Below are 23,065 nucleotides of genomic sequence, written 5' to 3' on the forward strand. Positions count from 1 at the left end.
TTGACATGCTAATTATCTGGGGTTTTTCAACTTTGGTAAAATCAGAATGCACTAAGCACAGAAACGGTACAAATGAGCCTTTGGCTTAAAAGCTGTAAAGAAAATAAAATGAGAAAACAGGAACCCATTCACAAATTCAAATAGTCACTTTATACATAAAAAGTAAATTTATTTTAGTCAGACTGGTCTCATACATATTGCTTGTTAAACATGGCCTTTCTATTGTGGCTACTTAAGACTTATTGCTTTTAAGACAATTTTAAAATGCAGTCTTTATTAAATATGCAGATTTTAAAGGAGTAAAAAGTCAATGACTTGATAAAACTGAGAAAAAGACAAGAGAACAGTATTGTATGGCCACATGGCAGCTAGCAAAAAAAAATAAAAATAAAAAATCGCTTGAGCACAATTTCATGATTGAATCACCAACACTGATCTCATCTCACATGAACCAACTGCCATTTGTCAATATCTCATTCTAGTGAATCATCACTACCATTTTAGCACAACACAAAATGGAATTAGGCAATTATTTGCTGCCTGTGTTGAAAGATATTAAATTGAAATGACAGACTGTCATAGTTAGAAAAAAATCATAAAATTAGCATCTATAAAACTTCTAAAATGTCCGTAGAGAATTATTTAGGCACACATACGGAGGTTCTTTTTCTTGAGAATATCCCTTTTCGAGAGTCCTTTGCTTGGATTCAGTGTTGGGCTTCAGTTCACAATCTGAACAGGGAACTTGATGCAAAATAGATCTTTGCTCAAGTCATCTCTTAACTCCCATTCCACTACCAATTTGAACTAGAAAGAAAAACAAACAAAAACAGTATACATTAAATGAAGTTAGTGCTGTGAAAGGCAATTTTTTAATAAAATTACAGAATGCACTAGCTGAGGAGCATGTGAAAGACTGGCCTTATTTAAGCAAACTTACTGCTGGGTACTCGTTCTTGACAGGCAACTGGTTGACGTAGCTGTAAACTTTATTCTCCTGAATCGGGCACTGGATTCCACACTTGCAACCATCTTCAATCGGAATGGGGAACGGAATGGGGACACCAGCAATCACTCCATGAACCACGGCTTTACTGGTTTGGCTCCCAACATCTAAGGAACATATAAACAAGTGTTTGTTTCTGAAACCTTTGGTGTATTTGGATTAGTACTAAATAATACAAATAAAGACAAAAACAACTTACCACTTCTGAAGGTTACATTGACTGTGTAGGACTGTCCCTTGTGAAGCTGGCACGGCTGTTGTGGGCAGGGATGGATATCAACATCAAGAACTTTACCTTCTTGTGAGCCTATGAGGTCAACCAAAAAAAAAAGAATATCAGGAAGGCATTATAAAGATTACACAAATGATCACATCCAATGCATCCAACAAAGTCAACGCCTCATTTTGGATTTATAATGCATTGGAAAGCTCAAAAGAGAAAGAAATTAAACAAAAAACGACATAAACATAATTTAATGAAAATCTGATTTACAAGTAATCGCTAATCAAACATTATAAGCGTTAAGATAAACAGCACTTACCACAATCTACATATTTCACATGCTCTGCGTAAGCACATACGAGGAAAGAGAGCAAAACAACGCACATCACACGGCAATCCATGGTTAAAATAAATCCTGTCAAGACCGAAAATAAATGTTTACTAATGTTCAGAGTACAAACCAAACAAGCGGATTACTCAATCACATGACAATGCGTTCATGAAAATGAGTGAGTTTGCATAGTTTCAGAACGCTTCCTCTTTAAATTGAGTTTCAGACCGGCAGAAAGCTTGTTGAAACAAATAAAATGAAGCAACACAGGAAAGACAAAAATCTGGAATTAAGATGTTTAAAAGTTGAATTAAAATGCTATTACGTACCAAGCCCTGCTTTGAATCTCACAACTTATTTCCTTGTCACAAGATGAGTATGACTGTGTCCTCCAATCAAATACTGTCGGCGTGGGGGTGTTTATGACGAATACGCCTTTAACCCTCAACCAATGGCGGTGACTCATGGAAATAATGGAGCAAAAGGTGGGGGCGAGCTTGTTGCCAAATATATTGAAACAGCTTTATCTAGTCTGGCGACCCGAGTAAGTGTAAATATTAAGGTTCTGCAGGCTGGTTTGTCATTTTAGGACCGGTTTCACAGACAAGGTTTAAGGCTAGTCCCAGACTAAAATGAATGTGTGACCTGTTTTAACTGAAAATAATTTGCCCAAAAAATATCTTAAAATATATCAGTGCCATTGTTTTGTCTCAAGATGCACACCAGTAATGTATTCTTCTAAGGCATTTTTATAAAAGCAACATAAATATCTTAATTCAACTAAGGCGTTGTTCTAGCTTAAGCTAAACCGTGTCTGTGAAAAACCGGGCATTAACCTAGTTACTTTGACGTTACTTTGTATCTCTTACATGCTGAAAATGTATGTCTAACACTTATTTATTCTCGCTGACATTTACTATACTGCACGTTTTTTCATTCATTTACTCACATTTTCTTTGGTCTTTTTTTACAATTAACAAACAATGATGATTTTGTTAAAAAAAAATTCCAAGGCTATTAACGTTAAACCTGGCAACACGTTATCGGTCCTTCTGTTCTGCGCATGCGCACATGGCGCAATACTGTTTGCTTTACAGAAGATGTCATTTGCTCGAAGGCTACTTGCAAGCGTCCCTAAAAGTGCATCATTTTACCTTCTCAAGTATGCGTGAATTTACGAAATTACAGTGATTGTTTCAGTTGTACTGCCTTATATAAATAATTGAGTTCTTTGTTTGTTATTTTCATAGAAGGCAGCTTAGCTAGCTAACTTAGCTAGCTTTAGGACGCAACGCAGTATTGGGCTCTGTAACTGCTTTTTAATAACTTAAATTGACGCATTTTAGCAGCAAATGAATATTAATCAACGTGTCAGATAAATTATGATTCAGTTAGTCTTCCCTTTGCAATGACTAACCAAATTTCTCTTATTTTATTAACGTGTAACTTTATGTAATACAACTTCTCATTCATATTATAAATGTCTCGCTATAGTTTTATATTTATTTTAATCAAAATTGTCACCTTACTATATTAAGGGTATGAGCTCTTTAGCCATGTTTACTATGATCAAGGGCACATACAGTCGTTCTCTGACATGCGTTTATGTTTTCTTGTTAGTGTGACTTCATCCAGAGGTCATGCGGTGAGAAGATGGCCATCTCTCATCTCCCCTCTCACATCCACTGTGCACTACAGCAGCGTCTCTCTAAACGCTTCCAGCACAGCTGGTGACAGCATTAATCTCAGTGAATCCTGTGTCAAGGTTTGACTACACCTGGACTTCATCATAGAGACATTACCTAGGGCTGTACTCCAAATATCGATATGGCGATACATCGTCATGAGCTCCTGACGATGCGCGCATCGATACATCTGCCTCCGTATAGATTCTGCAGCACTTTTGAAATTAAACTATTATTACGCAAAAATATCGTGTAACAATTATTAGTGGTATAAGGATCTGATCGGAGTTTATCCGTGACCCGTACAGATCGCCCCTCATGATTCTATAGTCATGTGACCCGCATGTGATCATGAAGAGCGCGCTCTCTCACCTTCTCTCTGCATCCGTGAGCGCAGTAGTTAAACATGAAAGCGCGTTCTCGTATCATTCACTTAAATGCTTGCGTTTAAGGCGAAGTGTAAAGTGAGTGTCGTGTAGGCGCTAATTCAACACACACATGACGCAGTACTGCTTCTCCCTCATCCACTATAAAACTATTGCACGCGTTTAAAATCAATGAAACTCCCGCCGCTGGAGGGATGCAGTGACGCGCTGCTCGCTCATCATACATGAAAAGTAAGACGTGAAAGAGCGACAGTAAATGTGCGTGTAATAGAAAGTGAAGAGCAAAGATCTGCTTATATCTTACAGCACCCATACATTAATAATATTATATCTAGAAATCTGACATTTAGAAAGAAATACGTCATCTATTTCAATTCAACACTTTCTTATTTAATTAAATCTATTTACTTTGCCTGCGGGTCAATGCATATATTCATATTTATTCGTTAGACATATAGTCTATTTGTAAAACACATGCACACATATGATGTAGCCTAGAAACCCTGTTTTAGAAACAAGGGTCTCTGTATAAAGACTTGATCTTTTGCAACTCTATAAATTACTCATTCTCAAAGCTACTTTATGCATTGATTTGTCAGATTAACTGATAAGCAGTTATGAATGGCAGTTTTCTGCAAGTATATTTTGCTGTAAATCTGTCGTATGATAAATGTAATAAAAAATTGACCCGTATCGGGATTAGGGATGTAACGATTCACTCAGCTCACGATGCGATGCGATTCATGATTCTGATCTCACGATGCGATTTATTCGCGATTTACTCACGATTTATTTTTACAAAATGAGATGAAACGAATTAGAAATGAACAACTTCCCTTGCATTATTTCTTAAATGCTTCACGTTTCTTTGTATAATAAAATGATCTTTTATTTCAAATAACAAAACTAAACTGCAATTTTATAACAAATTAATAATAGAAAAAGTCTCTTTAATATAAACAAACTAATACTGTCTGTGCTTTTCTTGGATTTTTTTGCATTTAAGAAATATCAGCATGGCCACGTTTAGGTTTGCAGTGAACATGGCGGCCCCTGCTGTTCAAAAAATGTATTGCGACTCAGTTCACACCTCAACCGATTTGAATCGTCACACATTATAATCGATTTTCAACCGGCTCACGGTGAATCGTTACATCCCTAATCGGGATACGTATCGCATCGTGGCCTTGTACCGGGATGCGTATCGTATCGTAACGTTGTTGGCCATACACAGCCCTAATTGCAACAATGATTGCATTTATAAAAAGTAACAACTCATCATACAAGGCATTGGCCGCAAACAATAATAATCATCTTGTGTGACTGTAATGTGTTTTGATGTTCCTGCAGAGGCTTACAGAGATTATAAATAAGGGAGAGTATCTGAGGATAACGGTGGAGGGAGGCGGATGTTCAGGTTTCCAGTATAAATTCTCAATGGACATAGTCAAAAATGAAGACGACAGGTAATGACTCTTAATGTGTAGAATAGAAAAGGTCTTTAATAAATATTAAGCTTTGGCTCTCTTGCGTTTATTTCTAGTTTTCTGCTTTGGTTCCTTTCAGAGTGTTTGAAAAAAATGGTGTTGGAGTAATAGTTGACCAGGACAGTCTGGAGTTCATGAAAGGATCCACAGTAGACTTCAATGAAGAGCTCATTCGCTCTTCTTTTCAGGTGTTGAAGAACCCTAAGGCTGAACACGGCTGCTCATGCGGTTCGTCCTTCTCTGTTAAGGTCTGAAGCGCTGTAGGCCTCTCCATCAATTAGAAATGATTCAACTTATCCAAAGTGTCAATGCATGTGTACAGAATCAGTCAGACGCATCATTCACATAAAACTATGATGAAGTTAAGAGCCCAAAGCTGTTTGGTTGGTGTGTTGTATATAAAGATGAATGTAAATAGATTTCTAATAAAGTTATAAGATTATATGGATTTGCGTTGTGTAGAGTGTTGTTATCCGTTTATTCCTAAAATATTGCTATCACTGTCTAAGCTGTAATAAACAAAATCAGTGTTCAAAACTGTATCTCCCTTTCCCTGATTCACAATGGTAAGCTGATAGTAATGACTCAGAAGTTGATTTGTCAAATCCGTTTTTAAGAAAAATGTCAGTTTGACATCACTGAACCTCAAATAGCATAAATAGTACATAAAGTAATCTGGAACTTTAGGCAATACAGGGCAAAGTTACATCGTCTTTCTAACATTTGCTGATTCAGGAAATACACAAGAAAATAACCCTGTAAGAATGTTTTAGTGTTTTGAGGTAGTTCACTATCATATGATTGTGACAAGATCATTTTATAAGAGGATTCAATCAATAATTGTGTAATTTTCATTAACTGATCAGAGAAATCAATTAAAAAGCTTCCAGATTGCATTATAAACATCAGTTTGTCTTCTCTTCTATATTAAATCTCATCAGGATCATAAAGAGGTTTGTGATAAGTGATCTGACAATGCCTAGAGATGATCAAATGAGTAAACTATGTTAAGAACAACAATGTTAAGAATTCCTGTTACTTTTAAGCTTTCATTGTTGCCCACATAATTCATTTTTGGTAGAATGTTTCAGTCATAACTGGGCCTGCATTCTACATTCTAAAACAAAGCAATACTTTTTTTGTTATAAAGAGATGCATGGTCTATTTAACATGCTTTATGTTAGTGTTTTTTATTTATTTCATTTAATTTAGATTGCAAAGTCACATGGGAGTAAAAACAATTCCTCGTCTAGGAGATTTATTTGCCACAATGCTAAAAAATCCCAGGGTGTGATATTCGTGTAATGTTCTATAAGCATGTACATGAAATAACACCACCAATAATTGTGACACAAAGCTTAATGTGAACATGTGATATATGTATATCTTTTTTATTAAAGGTGGCTTTTAAGAAACATTTCACAAAAATATACAAAAAAAATGTCTTTACAAATGATATTTACATTGATAACCAGAAAAAAACAAAATATGCATTAAGCATAAATCTTTTATATTCTGAGGCAAGACAATCCAGGTAAATAAACTCAAATCTGATTAAAAAAAAAAGAATAAAAAATGACTCCTACTCAGAATGAAATGTGATGTTACAAAGGCTTCAGCAGCAAGATGAACAATGATTGACAATAAGACAGCATTGAAACAACCTCTCATTCATTTTCTGAGGGAATAATTGCAGTACCGTTTTCTTTTTAAATCTGTGATCTCAGGACATCAAACGCAAAGCATACGGTTCATACCTATATTCAAACAAGCACACACGCATGTCTCAAGGTTGCTATTCGAGCTAAATTTGCTACATATGAGGTTAGGAGTGTTATCTACTGTTTTAGGGAGACTGAGGTTTAATGATCGAGTACCTTGTTCAACCATGGGGATTTTACCATGTAAAAGACCACTGGACTACCACAGTGAGCAGGTCAAGTATACAGTGCATAGAATGCTTTGGCATGCTGACATCCTAGAATATAACGTCAGTGTTACATTCAGGGAGAAGGCCACAGGAGATCTATGAATCTTTGAAAAGAACCCAGAAACGAAACCAGCAGTTAAACCAAACACAAAACAATGATCATATAAAAACAAAAAAATACCAAATGAACCCATCACACCTTAAAAAACAAAAAACACTCCACGGTAGTTTAAGGCTGATCGTACTTAGCGTGCTACAACTTCTTTTTCACTTTGAAGAAAATCTTTAAATCAATCAAACGGATGAACAGACAAACACACAGACTTTCTGCAACTTGTAGCGTAATTGTTTTTTTTTTTTGAAGGTGTGGGGTAAACACGTACACATCCGACAGGATCTTTCACATTGGGTCATGTGACACCTGTCATTCAAGAACGGTTGAGTTCAGTTATGTGTAATAACAGGCCCAGCAGCTCACGAAGATCCATGAACGGCGGAATTACTCCATGATTCTGTTCACTAGTCTTCGGAGCACATGGTAATTTTGAGGCATTAGGAAGGGAGGAGATTGTTGTGTTCCCTCAGTGAGGAGCATGGACACATCGCCACACAAACAGACTGAAAGACGAAAAAATACAGAGAGAAAATGTTAATTTAGTAAAATATAATCTGTTCCAAAATTTAGCAAGCTGCCTATCTACAGCATAAAGCCATCATATGCACTTCCGATACATAGGCTCCTGATGCAAGAGATGCAATATTGGACTGTTTTCATAATTTTGTTATTAAATTATTATGTAACATCAAATTCTACTGAAGTCAATTGAGTATACGGTTATGTAGGAAGTAGACAGCAAAACAGCTCCACACTAGGTTGTGGACACAAAGATACTGTTCAGAATAAATATCAGTCTGAAGTAAAACACTTGCAGGACTGAAACTCTCACAATGCTTGCTGATTTGAAAAAGGAAGAGGTTAGAAATAACAACATGATGGAACCAGGAGGAACATTAGCAATGAACGTAAGCTTAACAGCAGTGTCTCTCAGAACACACCTTCTATCATCACCTCCGGCACTGACCACGAAACGATCCCCGTTAGTGAAGCGGATGTTGGTGATGTGGGCAGAGTGACCCAGAAAACGTTTGTGCTTGGCCTGAGGACACAATTTCATGTGAGATATTATATCAAATGCTGAGCAGTGAAGGAGACATGATAATGTCATAAATCATTATTGAAAGCATACTGTAAATGAAAGCATTATTGCAAAGATATCGTTATCATGAATTCTTTCGGCCACAATAATTGTGTAATGTAATTCTGATACTGTAACAGCCTAATATATTTACAGTAGATATAAATATAAATGATAGCTGTGAGTTATATATAGACGACCGTTCTTAAAGATCAAAAAATGTATCTTAAATTCTTTTGATATGAAAAAGTAGGCTTAAGGCTTGTGCTTTTTGAAATGAGATTTTTTACAAAATAAACTCCTTCAAGAAGCTCATTTATATAAAATAAATTGCAAAAGTACATTTTTTATAAATTTCAAGCAAAGGGTGACTAAATATACCAGTCTTCATTTATTTAGATTTTTTAGTCAGAACATAAATCCTATAGTTATATTAGTGTCATTCCAGTTTTGAGGAGTTACAATGTGAAAAAAGAGTAATAAAGAAATAGTATAGTTACCCTAAACAGTAATAGACAGTTACTGTATAACTTAAAAAATAGATCCATTTATACAGTGAAACTTTGGCTGTTGTAGGAATGTGCTGTGTTCATAAAAATTGTTTTACAGAAGTTGACGAAACCATGTCACATTTAGCTATTTTTACTATACCTTGTGACATTCCATGTCATTTGTCCTAGTATTCAGGAAATTACTCTCTGGTTTCTATTTATCTGTTATGAAAACACTATTGACTAAGAACTAAGTCATGTCAATGATGAAACCACAAAGGCATCTTTGACATTCTCTCATATTATTGAGTGACTTTGCAACTTCCAAGAAAACATTTTGCCATAAACATAATAGCTTGTTATAGAATCACATTAAAGTGACCCAAAAATGAAAATTCTGTCCTTTATGACTTTCTTCCGCAGGACACAAAATAATTTATTTTGAAGAAACTTGGTAACCGCAAAGCACTGGCCCCCATTCACTTCTATTATATTGACACAAAACCAATGCAAGTGAATGGGGGCCAGTAAACAACATTCTTCAAAATATCTTCTTTTGTGTTCTGTAGAAGAAAGAAAGTCACAAAGATGTGAAATGACGAGAGGGTGAGTAAATGATGACAGAATTTTTATTTGTGGGTGAACTATGACTTTAGTACACTGACAATGCAAAGATGTTAAAGGAACAGATCAGCTACAAATAAAAATGCAAATTCTGTTATTTATTCATAAAACTATTGAATGGCTTCTGAGAAATATAATATAGTGCAGGGTTTTTATGAACAAAATTTGGCCCATTCTTCAAAACCACAGAAGAAATATAAATTATATATACTGTATTAAGTATTTCCTACAACACCAATACATCACCAGAATCTTATTTGCATGTTAGGTATATATTTTTATTATTAGAAAAAGGATTATACTTACAAATTTCTCGGGGCAGGGAAAGTCGAACAGCTTTACCATTCCAAAGTCATCCCCTGTGACAATGTTGATGCCCGAGTGAGAGACACAAGCACAGGTTACATCTGCTTTATCAATGTTTCTAGACCAGATGCCAACCACCTCGTCCCCCAGGACACTACAGACACCAATAAAAGATGGTCCCATTACACAAGACAATGTGAAATATTCCTGTATACTAGCAACACCACGATCACGGTTCGATTCCTATAGAATGCTGGAACTAATACATTTGTATACTCCAAGTGCACTGTAATATGCTTTGGATATAACCATCTGCCAGATGTATATGTCAAATAATTATGATTCTGAGGTGAGCATTTAATGAGGTGACTAACAAAATATGGTAAATAAATGTTTTTACTATTGCATATGGATGTATTTTTTGCTTATTAGAGTAGGCTAGTGTCAAGACTAAACCTTCCAGAGCTATTTTTGTCACTCATTCCAATATACTCCAAACAGAGACAATCTGTTATCATGCAAAGTGTTCGTTTTTAGGTTGAGTTAATTTACCTTGTCCATGTGGCCCAGGTAATTCTGTCTATCACGGCTTGCTCAGTGACTTGCTTCCCAGAAGGCACCTCATAGACGACACGTTTATAAGCACCAGTGGACAACTGCACACAGCAATACATAGAGTGAATGAGATAATCTAGAAACAATTTCACAATTTGTATTTCTTCATACTAATAAAACGCTAAGAAGGGTAGCTTAAAGTAGTGGCAATGAACTATATCTTATATACTGTATGTATATGTGTGATGTTAACCAAGCAGTAACGTCATGTAAAATGTTCTTTCTTCAAACACAGATAAGCATGTTCCAGTGTACCTGCACATAGCAGCTGTCAGCAGAAAAATCCATCTGCATGACAAAACTAGGGATGTCTCGGCAGCAGTTGATGCGGTTGAGCTGCGGTCCTAATGTGAGGTCGTAAAAATCCACAGCATTTTCACTAGAACCCACAGCCAGGTATCGGGAGTCTGGACTGAATCTGAAAATAAACCAAAAAATGTTGCATGGACCACATTAATAACGAAACAACCATTGCAATAGAGTCTAGTCCACTTTGCAGCCCAATCTGTCAAGATCTCACTTAGACAATGATAAAAATTTGTGCACCCTGACTCCCAAGAATGTAAATCCAGTGAAAAAATAAAAATAAAACAATGAGTGCCAGCCTCACCTGATATCTTGGATAGCAGAGCGCCGATCTCTCTTCTTCCCCCATATTTTGAGCGAGGTGACAAGGAGTATAATAAACTCTCCATTCTTCATGCCAATGGCCACCATGTCGCCCTCAGGGCTGTAGCTCACCGTGCGCGCAGGATGGCCGAGGTTCACCTTATTCAGCATCTTCTGTTTCCATACAAGAATCATTTTTTATTGCAGAAGAACAGTTCCCTCTGCGAATACATGATGTGGTGCTACAGTACATTTACCCTCTCTGAAATGTCCCAGAGGCGAACGGTGCCGTCCTCCGCAGCAGACAGGAAGACATCTCGGGTGGGGTGAGCTCCCAGACCCCAGATAGGACCATCCATGTGGCCGTTCACCAGGATGTTACAAGCTGCATTCTTCTCACCAACTTCAATGATTTCAGCGTTCCGAGTGCCCACGAGAATCTTGCCCTGAAGAGTGATGTTACATAAGAAGCTTGAAGTAACAGGCAATTTGAAGCATCCATATTTAAATGATTGATATAATCCTTAGTTACTCTTAAATTAAAAAGAAAAGACTGATGTTTTACTATATCAATATAAAATAAAGTGTAATTGTCTAATCTATAACGTCTCGGTTACAACTGTAACCTCCGTTTCTTGATGGAGGGAATGAGACGTTGTGTTGAGAGACAGACTGGGGTTTGATCTTGAGAACCTATCATCTCCGAGAGGAATTTTAAAACGCCAATGGGCTTGGCGAATGGCACACGCACGCCAATCCCCGCCCCGTGCATACGGGTATAAAAGGGAGATGGCGGCCATTCACTCATCTTTTGGGCTGAGGAACCTGAGAGGCATCTCCCAGTTGCTGCAGCGGTTCTGCGAAGCATTGTGGCATGAAGACACAACATCTTGTTCCCTCCATGAGGGAACGGAGGTTACAGTTGTAACCGAGACGTTCCCCTTCAGTCGGTCTCTCAACGTTGTGTTGAGAGACAGACTGGGGACCTATCTCTACACACCACGGCACTGAGCCGTATCACGACCTCCAGCGGAGCGACACTGCGGAGGACTAGCGAGTCACAAGTGAGCGGTACTGCGAGACGTAATCTTCCAGTGATCTTCTATTAGCGAGACGCTGCCCAGTGCCGTAAGGAACACTGGGGAAACACTGCTCTCCTCGTTGAAGAGTGTGTTATGGAGGCCACATCCTACCACAAGGGGAGGTTACATGTGGAGACACCAACATGGTCTCACCAGTGGGGAGAACAGCATGCGAGAAAATTGCGCCAGCCCGAATAGGGGGGACAGAACCCAGGTGGAGTAGCCACCGGAGGGGAGGTCACAGGTTCACCGACAGGAGAACCAAGAGTGAGGAATCATCATACGGGACGACCCTGCAGGGGAGTCACTACGTATGGGGCAACAGTCCGAGTATAGGGGTCCACCTGAGTAGGGGTGACTTTACCTGCTCCGCCCAGTCTGTTACCATAATTGCCAATGCTTAGTGATGGATGGAATGCCTGTACTTCACCCTAAGGGGGGAAATAGGGAGGCTGAAATAGCGCGCTAGACTCACCTGGAGAGGGGAGAAGGTGCTATCGCAGGTGTACGCCCAACCCAGTTGCCGACCTTACATGGTTGTAAAACCTCACGAAGGTACTGGGCGTAGCCCAACCCTCAGCACTACATATGTCTGCCAGAGAGGCGCCCTGAGCCAGTGCCGACGAGGAGGCCATACCCCGAGTGGAGTGGGCTCTAACTGCAAGCGGGCACGGGCGATCTTGGGACTGCTATGCCAAAGTAATGGCATCCACAATCCAGTGCGCCAATCTCTGTTTGGAGACAGCTCTCCCCTTGTACTGTCCCCCGAAACAGACAAAGAGCTGCTCAGAGCTTCTAAGGCTCTACGTGAGGTCCAAGTAGAGGCGCAGTTCGCGTACTGGACACAACACGTTGGAGGTTGGGTCTTCCTCCCCAGAGGGGAGCGCCTGCAGGTTCACCACCTGGTCCCGGACGGGAGTGGTGGGAACCTTGGGCACGTAACCAGGCCAGGGTCTCAGGATAACGTCAAAACTACCGGGCCCGAATTCTAGGCACCCATGGGACACAGAGAATGCCTGGAGGTCCCCCACCCTCCTGATAGAAGAGAGCGCCATCAAGAGTGCCGTCTTCATCGTCAGATGAGAAAGACTGGCGTCTCTGAGGGGCTTGAAAGGGGCCGTACAAAGGCCCTGAAGGACCACATTAAGGTCCCAAGAGGGTACGGAGCGTGGTCGAGGTGGATTCACCCTTCTCGCACCCCTAAAGAACCTGGTGACCAGGTCATGTTGGCCGAGAGACTTACCCTCCACGAGATCGTGATGAGAGGCAATAGCGGCTACATACACTTTCAACATGGATGGGGAGAGGTTACTCTCAAGTCTCTCCTGTAGGAAGGCCAACGCTGACCCGATCGGGCAACTCCATGGGTTCTCCCCGCAGGAAGAACACCAGGACGAGAAGAGACGCCACTTATAAGCGTATAAACGCCTAGTGGCGGAGGCTCTAGCCTGCAGGACGGTTTCTCTGACCGCCGGCGGCAAGCCACTCAAGGTCTCCTCGTCCCATTCAGGGGCCAGACATGGAGATTCCAGAGGCCTGGCTTGGGGTGCCACACCGTGCCCTTCCCCTGCGACCGAAGGTCCTTCGTCAGGGGAATCGGCCAGGGGGAACTGTCGTCAGAGCCATCAGGTCTGAGAACCTAGTCTGGTTGGGCCAGTAAGGTGCAACTAGCAGTACTTGATGTCCCTCTTCCCTGACCTGGACCTGTGCAAGGAGGCTCACTGGGGGGGAAGGCATACTTCCACTTGTCCCGTGGCCAGCTGTGTGCTAATGCATCCGTGCCGAGGGGTCCCTCGGTCAGGGAGTACCAAAGCAGGCAATGGGTGGAGTCCGGGGAGGCAAACAGGTCCATCTGCGCCTGGCCGAACCACTCCTATATGAGCTAGACTGCGCGGGGATGGAGTCGCCATTCTCCGCGGGGCGTCCCCTGATGAGAGAGCGCATCGGCTGTCTGGTTCAGGTCACCTGGGATGAAGGTGGCTCGCAGGGACTTGATCACCTGCTGACTCCAGAGGAGGAGGCGTCGGGCGAGTCGTGACATCTGCCGTGAGCGTATGCCACCTTGGTGATTGATGTACGCCACGGCAGCCATGCTGTCTGACCGGACCAGCACGTGTTTGTCCTGCACGAGGGATTGGAGCCTCCTCAGTGCCATAAGGACAGCCAGCAACTCTAGGCAGTTGATGTGCCACCACAGCCGGGGACCCGTCCACCGCCCCGATACTGCGTGCCCGTTGCACACGGCACCCCACCCCTGCAGGGAGGCGTCTGTCGTGACCAAGACACACCTCGAAACCTGCCTGAGTGGATCACCCGCTCGGAGAAAGGCCAGGTCTGACCAAGGGGTGAGGGTGCGAAGGTACTGATGCGTTACTGTAATGCGCCTGGTGCCGGTGTGCCATGCAGTCCAGGGAACACGACTCTGAAGCCAGTGCTGAAGCGGCCGCATGTGCATCAACCCGAGAGGGATTACCCCTGTCTAGGACGCCATGTTCCCCAGGAGCCTCTGAAAATGTTTCAGTGGGTCCGCTAGAGTCCGCCTGACAAGTTTCAGACAGTTCAGCACAGACTGCGCACGCACGTTGGTGAGACATGCTAACATGCTGGATCTTACGACGCAGACCTGAAAACGCCCTTGTTACTGTTAAATAACAACTGTTATTGACACGAGGCTCAGCGAACGGCAGGTCCTGGAATGCACCTATCTATGATATAGATAGGTTGAACACCGCCTCCACAGAAGAATATCAACACCTACTTCTCGAGCCCTGCCCACTGGTTCGCGCATGACAGTACTGAACACAAGCTGCACGGAACCAGATAGAGCGAGTGTAAGCATCATGCCGTTAAAGATTGCAAAATATTGTGCAGTGCTTGGTTGTGGAAGAACACAGTCGCTGCATAACCTTCCTTCGGATTCTGACAGTAGGAATGTGTGGTTGAAGTTCATTTTTAAAGACGTTCCAGCTCACGTGGGGAAAACATTGAGCGTTTGTTCGCTTCATTTCAACGCGGATTCCTTGAACAAGTCTTTGCGGAGAGACTAAAATTAAAAAGCAGTGCTGTGCCATCAATATTGGATCCGATAGGAACGGCGCAGCAATCTTATGTGAGTAAAACATATTTGTAATATGCGTCACTATTGCTTTGTTAGAGATCGCTTGATATGCCCTGATAGTATTACCTGGGGACCTCTAGTCATTTGTAATAATTTTAATCGACATCTCTGTGATTTGGTGGGCTCATATATCATTTTTTAAGGTTTTATCCACCGTTTGCAATTAATGGAGGCTGTTTTGAAGTGTTTTGATATTATTTCTGGTGCTAGGTCATATCCATATCTGCCAACACTGTTGTTTTGGCCGGGAGTCTACCGTTTCTTTATTTATCATGAAAACTATAACATTTGAGACCCGCGATCGCGGTGATCTTCTGTCTGGTTCGCGGGTCTTAAATGCTGACATGTACGGTCATATATCACTAAACACCATACAACTATAGGCTATACAAACTATACGCAAAGCCTTGCCATCACATCAGGGAAATAAGTCAATAAATTTGAGTAAAATCACATTACGTAACGTTACGTGTCTAACCAAATTCACAGAAGGCTCCAACTAAGTCAACTACGCAAGCTGCTATCCAATCACAGCAGTGGGCGTTTACTTCCAAGTCTTCTATGCGGCCCACCCTTAAAAACCGAGCGTTTCTCTTTAGACATCAGACAATAGTATAAAACAATAAAAACGGCAAGTTCACTGCACCTTTAACATTCAATAAATGAAAATCTAAATGAAAAGCATGTCCGATTTTATGCTGGATGAAAAACACTACAATGTAGTATTGTTGTGTGTGTTGTACCTTGCCCCTGCACACAGAGCGCACACAGTCTATAATCTGGCCTGTCTCCAGTCTGAAGGCTCTACAACGTTTCAGTTCCTGATCCCACAGTTTCAGCGCACCACCCTCCTTAGACCTGCAGAGGGCAGCCAACACAAAATCTCTCACTTCTTAGAAGACTTAACCACCCAATAACTGGAATAAAAAATGCTTATGTTCTTAAAATTAAAATAACATTAAAATAATAAACTATATTTAAATTAAGCTTTTCCTAAAAAAACGAAACTATGAAACTATTAATTACATCACCTTGTTAGCAAGGGCATATACAAATTTATGTCCAACAATATTTTCTAGTCACACAAGAAAAATAAAATGGTGTTTTAATGCTCAGGTCACTCACGGTCGTTCCTTTCCTCCTGTCACAATGAGTCCATCGCGTAATGTGGTGTACATGGTGAACACAGGTCCGGTGTGAGCCTTGGCCACGATTCTCACTAGAATGTGTTCCTTCCACACACACACATCTCCACTAATGGTACCTGTAAATGTCAAGTTATTCTGAAAAGAAAACAAACCTGGACTAATCTAGTGACCTCTAAGAGAAACAACAGGACAAACATGGCAAAGCACAGCATTACTAGATCCTTTCATGAATACTTTTGTACTGCACATATAAAACGATTAATGAGGCTCATAAAAAGAAAACAATAAAAAGTAAGCAAGTGTGGAACATGATTTTTAAAGTTATGTTATTATAAATGAAGTTTTAAATTGAAAATGAAGAGATCTTGTTACCAATTAAACTCTCTCTGACACATAAGCGCACACACAAATGCACACATATGCTTTCATGTATACATAAATACCTACTCATAGGCATTCCCACAATTCAGTTAAAGTAACAGTTCACCCAAAAAAAATTTGTCATTGTTTACTAACTCTCAACACTTTTTTCATCCATACAAAGGAATACAAAACAATTTTTTTTTGCGGCTCTCAAGTTTCATTTACATTTCTATACATTCAAATATGGCAAAATGTGCCACGGCAGCTCTGATATGTCCTTGGTTCTTGCTTTCATGGTGACCGATTATCGTTGACATCGAACAACGCAACAGCATATTCGAATGTATACAAGAATATTTTTGGTCTAACACTGTAAATAAATATATACATTTTAGAGTGTTTCTCACTTAAAGCTATTATACAACTTTAGGAAACGTTTTACTTTTTATACTCGACATTCACTGTCGTTGTTTTGAAAAGAGTCACAAAGATACTGTAACAAATTATGTTAAAAAGAGGTTTAAAACAATTTGAAGGTGAGTTCATGTAAATTTTTTATTTTGGGGTGAATCTGGGCCTGTATTTATCAAGCTTCTAAGAATTACTCACAAGAACACTGCTACGAATTGACTTAAGAGTAAAAAAAATCTTGGCTCAAAGCTGCGCTTAAAAGTTAGCTATAAAGCATCTCACTCGTAATTTAAGTGTAGGACTAAATCTTAAGTGTCAGGCTTAGAGACGATTTACGACACTTTGCTGTGCCGCAAACGGGATTTTGGATGACGACATTGGCATGGACCAATCACTGAGTAGATTTCCTTTTTTGAGAATATTCTCTGATACACTCAGATTGAATGGTGAAATTTATCACCAGTTTATATTCAACACACATATAACAATAAAGACTTTTCAAGAGAATACATTATGATATAGACATTGGAAATGAAAGATAAATAAGTTTCCACCATTTCTAAATTACCCGTTTTAAACCGGTGCTGAAATTTGTTTTTATTTGCTTTAGTCGAGTAGTTTTGCTTTAAATACAATGTTATTTTTGGTATAAATCTTTTTTTGCGTGTGAAATCACACATACCATTGAGAACAATACAGCACAAGGGAACACACAAAAAGAATGCAAATCCATTGGAATAGAGCATAACAAGATGACGATCCAGAACAATACAGCGTAACGAGAACGTGCAACAGTGCTGATGATTCATAGAGCATAACTCGAATGCGCGCAGCATTAATGACATGTACAGACTGCGTGCCTTTTATCTTGCGCACAAAGAAGTTTGTTAAATGTATACAATTGATTATGAAAAATGATGTGTAGATTTTGTTTCATTAATAAATGCCTTTCGCAAATTCATACTTTAAAAAAGTGCCACCCGCAATCTCGCCTATGCAGGGGAGTACCGAATTTATGCATGTATAATGTGGAATGATACGATTCCATTGGCCAACCCCTCTGTCCACCACATGTCTCTGTCTCCTCAGCACCCTCACAAGCCCCTAGTGGCAACTCCTAAGCACTTGAGAGACCTCTTGAGCTATCTTAAATAATTGGGAGAGTAAGGCCCAATCCCAATTCTATTTTCTACCCCTTCACCTACCCCTCGCCCCTTCCCCTTACCCCTTGAAACAAAGTGGCAAGGGGAAGGGTTACAAATTTTCCGCTAAGAAATGGGACAACACTACTACACTGTTACACGTCATCATACGTCATTGCTAGCTCCTAACGTTATACGTCAGAGGACATGCGCCGATGCGCCGGGTATATGACATAAAAATATATTTTCTAATATCGTGCATCAGTGCTGTCTGCTAGCAAACTTTAGCGGGTTTTTTTGCAAACGTTAAAAGAACATCACCGTAAATACAAAAACAAGATTGAATGTAACATACATAAAATGAAAAATGGTCATAAAAATCCTTATTAATGGCAAAAATGACTTCCATTTATGGGTCTGCTTGCTCGAGTGAGCAGCCATGTTGGAAATTTCTCTTAGCCCTTCGTTTGAAGTGAGGTCCCGAAAAATTTCCGTTTGAAGGGCTATCTGGCCCTTCCCCTTACCCCTACCCCTCCAACCAAAAGAGAATTGAGACACCCCTACCCCTTCACGTGAACGCGCCAAACGGAGGGGTAGGGGAAAGTTTGGGGGTAAGGGGTAGAATTGGGATTGGGCCTAAGAGTGATTCTTAGCTTTAAGAAATTTGATAACTTGCTTTTATACTTAAGTTTGGAAGCAGGAGTAAATTTCATGAATTCTCAGCACTTAAGACTAAAATGGCACTTTGAGAAGCTTGATAAATACGGGCCCAGGTCTTTAACTTCCCTCTCTAACAATCAATTACAGACAAATTGGATCTATCAGAAATAGAATGACATTATTATTTAATTTGAAACAGAAGCATACTTACAGCTCCAAATGCTACAGAGAGCATGGTTTGCATGCGGGCGTCCTCAATGGAGCTGAGCACTCCTTTCTTACTAAGCAGAGCTCTGCCGGCCAGCGTCCAGAAGCGCACGTGTTTAATCCCCACTGACACGAACTGAGTATCTGAATCGGGTCGGAACTCAGCCACAAAGATTCTCTGAGTATGACCGGCCCGACTTGCTACTTTGGCACCTAAGTAAAGAATTGGGTCAGACACAACATTACACAAGAGATAAAATCACCTGAAATATAAAAGCACAGTGAATGCTGTGGGTGGCTGGAATTTACCTTCCTGCCACTTCCAGATAGTAAGAGTGTGCTGAGGGTCCAGACCCACGGAGAGCAGCAGTTTACCGGTGGCACTGAAGCTTACGGAACAGACACCGCGGGAATGATGACAGCGAAGCACCGAAAGAGTCTGTTTGTTCATGGCTTCCCACACGTGGATTGAAGGAGACGTGGCTACAAAAACACAAATACTTTAGCTATGCTTAGCATTGTTGTTCATTTTTGTAAAGTAATAAAACAGTAACCAAAAGCCATATGCTGTGTTCACACCAAACGCGAAGCATCGTGTTACTTGTGGGAATAGTTTGTTATTTTCGCATGAAAAACATCGCGCGACAAGGAGTGTCTTCATGCATCTGGACTTGTCAAACAGTATGTGTCAATGCTCTTCGTGCGAATTTCTCGCTCAAATTGAAATTTGTGAGGATGATGCGATTGCCGCGAATGACACGAATTGGGCACCCGGCACGAGGTCGCATCAATTCACACCTTTGCATTGACTTTGTATGTAATTTACTCGCGCAAATCGCTTAATTCACATTTGGTGTGAACACAGCATAAGAGTTTTAGGAATGCTAATACAGCTTTCCTGTAGCTCAGTGGTAAGAGCATGGCGCTAGCAACGCCAAGGTCGTGGGTTTGATCCTAGGGGATTGCACATACTTAGAAACAAATGTATAGGATAATGCAATGTAAATCGCTTAAAGCGTCTGCCAAATGCATAAATGTAAATGTAATACAGCTAGCTGGGGTATGCAAAACTTGTACTTAAAGTCCCAGTGAAATTAAAAATGACAATTCTTATTTTTTCATGAAATATTGCAGCGTTTATAGTAAATAGCTTATCAATGTGGGTCATTTCCTTTTTAAAATTCATGTACCCTCATAATCTTCAGTTAAAATCAGAAAATGCACTTCCGCCATAAAATGACTATCCATCTCAAATTATGTAAATTAGATGGCTTGGCCATCTAATCTGTATCTGTAACTCCTCCCCTTCAAGTATTAGTCTGCTGCCAGCTTCATTTCAAAATCAATGCAACAGCTGTTTTTACACATCCAATCAATTTGCAGTGAAAAACAATTTTATCCTTTGAAATTCCTTTTCACTCGGAAATGTGTCAGAATATGGAAGTAAAAACGATCGCAACTTCCAGTTCACGGGGACTTTAAAGGTACAGTGTGTCATTTTCTTAGGTTGAAAAATATTCGATTTTAGATTAAAATGCGGAGGAAACTAAAAGGTTGACTGTGGAATTTTCAAGAAAACACAAAAAGTCACACAAAAGAAGATATTTTGAGAAATTCCTGTGTTCTCTGTGTCCGTACAATGGAATTCAATGGGGCCAAGTGTTGTTCTTCAAATATTTTATTTTGTATTATACAGTAGAAACGTTCTCTTTCATCATCTCGTGTTCGAGATCCACCTATGGGAAGGGCATCCGTACCTGACCTCTGCAGAAGCATCCAATTGCACCAAGTCTAGACAGACAGAAGCGCGCAGCCAATGCCAGGTATGGCCCCACCCCCTTACCTGAGAGCATATAAGGTCTGCCTGCGCTGCTGTTCTTCAGTTGTCATTCGCTTCTCGCGATCTCTGCTGTAACACAGTTCGGTTGGATTTTCGCTGCTCACTGCTTGTCTTCAGGGGGACACATCGTCTGATCAGCCTCTGCCAGACGTGACAGTCGTCTATTCAGCCAGGTTAGCTGTGTTTTTTTTTCGCATCCTGAGCCGCCCACGCTCGTGCTCTTTTTTCCCCTTTAACACGTTTTTCGCCAGTATGTCGCTCTCTAAGGGTGTACTCTCACTTGTCCCGGTTGCTCTCATCTGTGCCCGAGTGCGATTGTCCCCATTCCCCCACTGGCCTGCGCTCACATTGCTCTTTACCAACCACACCCGGGCACGCTTTCATCATTAAGATGCGACTGCTTCGAATCAAACGTAAACAAAGCGATCCCTATCAGCACAACGGAATTCATCGCAATGTTCAGTTTGGGGTTTATTAGAGGTGTTTAACTTCATGCACGCACTGCACAGACTGATCTGCTTAAATTATGTCATTGTCATACGAGAGCGATACGAGAGTAAATGGCTCATTAAGCTTTTAAATCACCCTCTCGTACTTTATTATCGTAAAGCCTATCGTTACACACGTTGGATTATGTTTGACAAACCTGGAGTAGTTTTGGCTGCGATGACACACGCCTGCACGTGTAAGTGCACTGTTTATCAGTTTTTTACGGTGACAGCTTAATCTCAGGGAGGAATTTAAACAGTCGCATAATTCACGTCATGCTTTCAGTTCTGCGCTCCGACGCGATTTGCACTCACACTACATGTGTACCACGCCCGAACCCAACCGCACCATGCTCTGGCCCACCTCTTCCAAGTGAGCCAGGGACCACTAAACGAACCATGCCTGGGCGCGTTACGGAGCAATCACACTAGTCAAATGAACCGGGCTTTGGGGGTCAAACGTGTTCGGGCACAGTTCAGATTGCCTAGTGAGAGTACACCTTAAATCTGCCACTGCTCCCGGGAACAGCTCATCACGGGCCTGCCCGGCTGCGTGCGGGGCTCTCATCGCTGCTAAGGACTCTCAGACACTCAGACTCACGAGTTCTGCGTGGTCTGCTTGGGCCTCAAGCATGCAGAAGAGGCTTTGGAGAACCCGGAGCATTGCAGCCATTGCCTTGTGCTGCCGAAAAAGCTCCTGCGGCGTCGACTCAAAGTTGCCGCTACCCAGTGTATCGAACTCTGCCTTTCTGACTCGGATGGGGGACACGGTGACGGCGATGCGCCCCAGGGGGCCTCCCGGGGTGCAACATCACTTAATTGGGCTGACCTGCCTAATCCTGCGTTCCCCGAAGAGGATATCTTCTCCTTGGTGCTGGAGGCCTTGTCTCAATATCCTTTTGAGCCCCTGGAAGGTATTTCCTTGAAGCTGTTGTCCTTCAAGACAGCTTTGCTCTTGGCTTGAGCTACATGCACTCTCAGTACATCCTTCGTGCATTAAATTCTCTCTGAGTGGAGAGAAAGTTTTTCTTAAGCCTAACCCGGCTTTTATGCCTAAGTGTTTCCCTGCATTCACTTCGGATGTGTTGGAGCTGTCCGCTTTTCACCCTCTGCCTTTTTCCTCTGTGGAGGATCAGAGGCTAAATGCTCTGTGTCCTGTTCGTGCATTACAGGCATATATGTCCAGGACCAGTTTTTTCCGGAAGAGCGACCAGCTCTTTATTTCATGGGCACCCCCTCACAAGGGGAATCCCATATCTAAGCAGCGCCTCTCACATTGGCTTGTGAACGCTATAGCCTTGGCATATGAATAAAAGGGAATGCAGCCCCCAGGAACCATCAGAGCTCATTCGACGAGGGGCTTAGCTGCCTCTTGGGCTTTGTTCAGGGGAGTATCACTGCAGGACATCTGCTCTGCTGCCAGTTGGGCTTCTCCCCATACGTTTGTGCATTACTACCGATTGGATGTCACCAAAACCTCGGTAGCACATTCTGTTTTAGGAGTGGGGTCTTCATAGCTTGTTATATCTTGTTATATCCCTTTACCTTCTGTTTACACATTGTTGTAGTAACGAAGGTTGAACGGGCCGGTGGGCCATGCACATTCATGTCACCAAGCATGCACTCACATTCCTGCCTGGGTGTTATATATGTGCTTCTGGGTTAATTACATGTGTGTGCCTCATACATGTTGCCTGTCCTGCATGTGCACAGCGGC

General features: G+C 41.3%; 3 protein-coding genes across 3 annotated transcripts in view; 1 reads left to right on the forward strand and 2 right to left on the reverse strand.

Moving 5' to 3' along the window:
• Positions 1-144: 144 nt before the first annotated feature.
• Positions 145-2,002, reverse strand: npc2.1 (NPC intracellular cholesterol transporter 2, tandem duplicate 1). The gene is made up of 5 exons (XM_057343460.1): positions 1,890-2,002; positions 1,549-1,644; positions 1,206-1,313; positions 941-1,113; positions 145-807 (listed from the first exon to the last, which is right to left on the reverse strand). The coding sequence occupies exons 2-5, from the start codon at positions 1,628-1,630 to the stop codon at positions 721-723; spliced, it is 450 nt and encodes a 149-aa protein (XP_057199443.1). The 5' UTR covers positions 1,631-1,644; positions 1,890-2,002; the 3' UTR covers positions 145-720.
• Positions 2,003-2,631: 629 nt separating this feature from the next.
• isca2 (iron-sulfur cluster assembly 2) lies at positions 2,632-5,852 on the forward strand. Its single transcript, XM_057343458.1, has 4 exons — positions 2,632-2,722; positions 3,181-3,325; positions 4,982-5,097; positions 5,198-5,852. Exons 1-4 carry the CDS (start codon positions 2,661-2,663, stop codon positions 5,370-5,372), a joined length of 498 nt encoding a protein of 165 aa, XP_057199441.1. The 5' UTR covers positions 2,632-2,660; the 3' UTR covers positions 5,373-5,852.
• Positions 5,853-6,486: 634 nt separating this feature from the next.
• The window catches only part of eml5 (EMAP like 5), a 96,402-nt gene continuing 79,823 nt past the window's right edge, over positions 6,487-23,065 (reverse strand). The window contains exons 35-45 of the mRNA XM_057343466.1: positions 19,330-19,503; positions 19,025-19,233; positions 16,215-16,372; positions 15,833-15,947; positions 11,147-11,335; positions 10,891-11,063; positions 10,536-10,698; positions 10,218-10,321; positions 9,666-9,819; positions 8,105-8,205; positions 6,487-7,666 (exon numbers count right to left, since the gene is read on the reverse strand). Coding sequence (XP_057199449.1) covers positions 7,630-7,666; positions 8,105-8,205; positions 9,666-9,819; positions 10,218-10,321; positions 10,536-10,698; positions 10,891-11,063; positions 11,147-11,335; positions 15,833-15,947; positions 16,215-16,372; positions 19,025-19,233; positions 19,330-19,503 — 1,577 coding nt within the window. The 3' untranslated portion in view covers positions 6,487-7,629. The remainder of the gene's footprint in view (positions 7,667-8,104; positions 8,206-9,665; positions 9,820-10,217; positions 10,322-10,535; positions 10,699-10,890; positions 11,064-11,146; positions 11,336-15,832; positions 15,948-16,214; positions 16,373-19,024; positions 19,234-19,329; positions 19,504-23,065) is intronic.

The sequence above is a fragment of the Triplophysa rosa genome, linkage group LG10 (genome assembly GCF_024868665.1).
Source record: "Triplophysa rosa linkage group LG10, Trosa_1v2, whole genome shotgun sequence".
NCBI lineage: Eukaryota > Metazoa > Chordata > Actinopteri > Cypriniformes > Nemacheilidae > Triplophysa > Triplophysa rosa.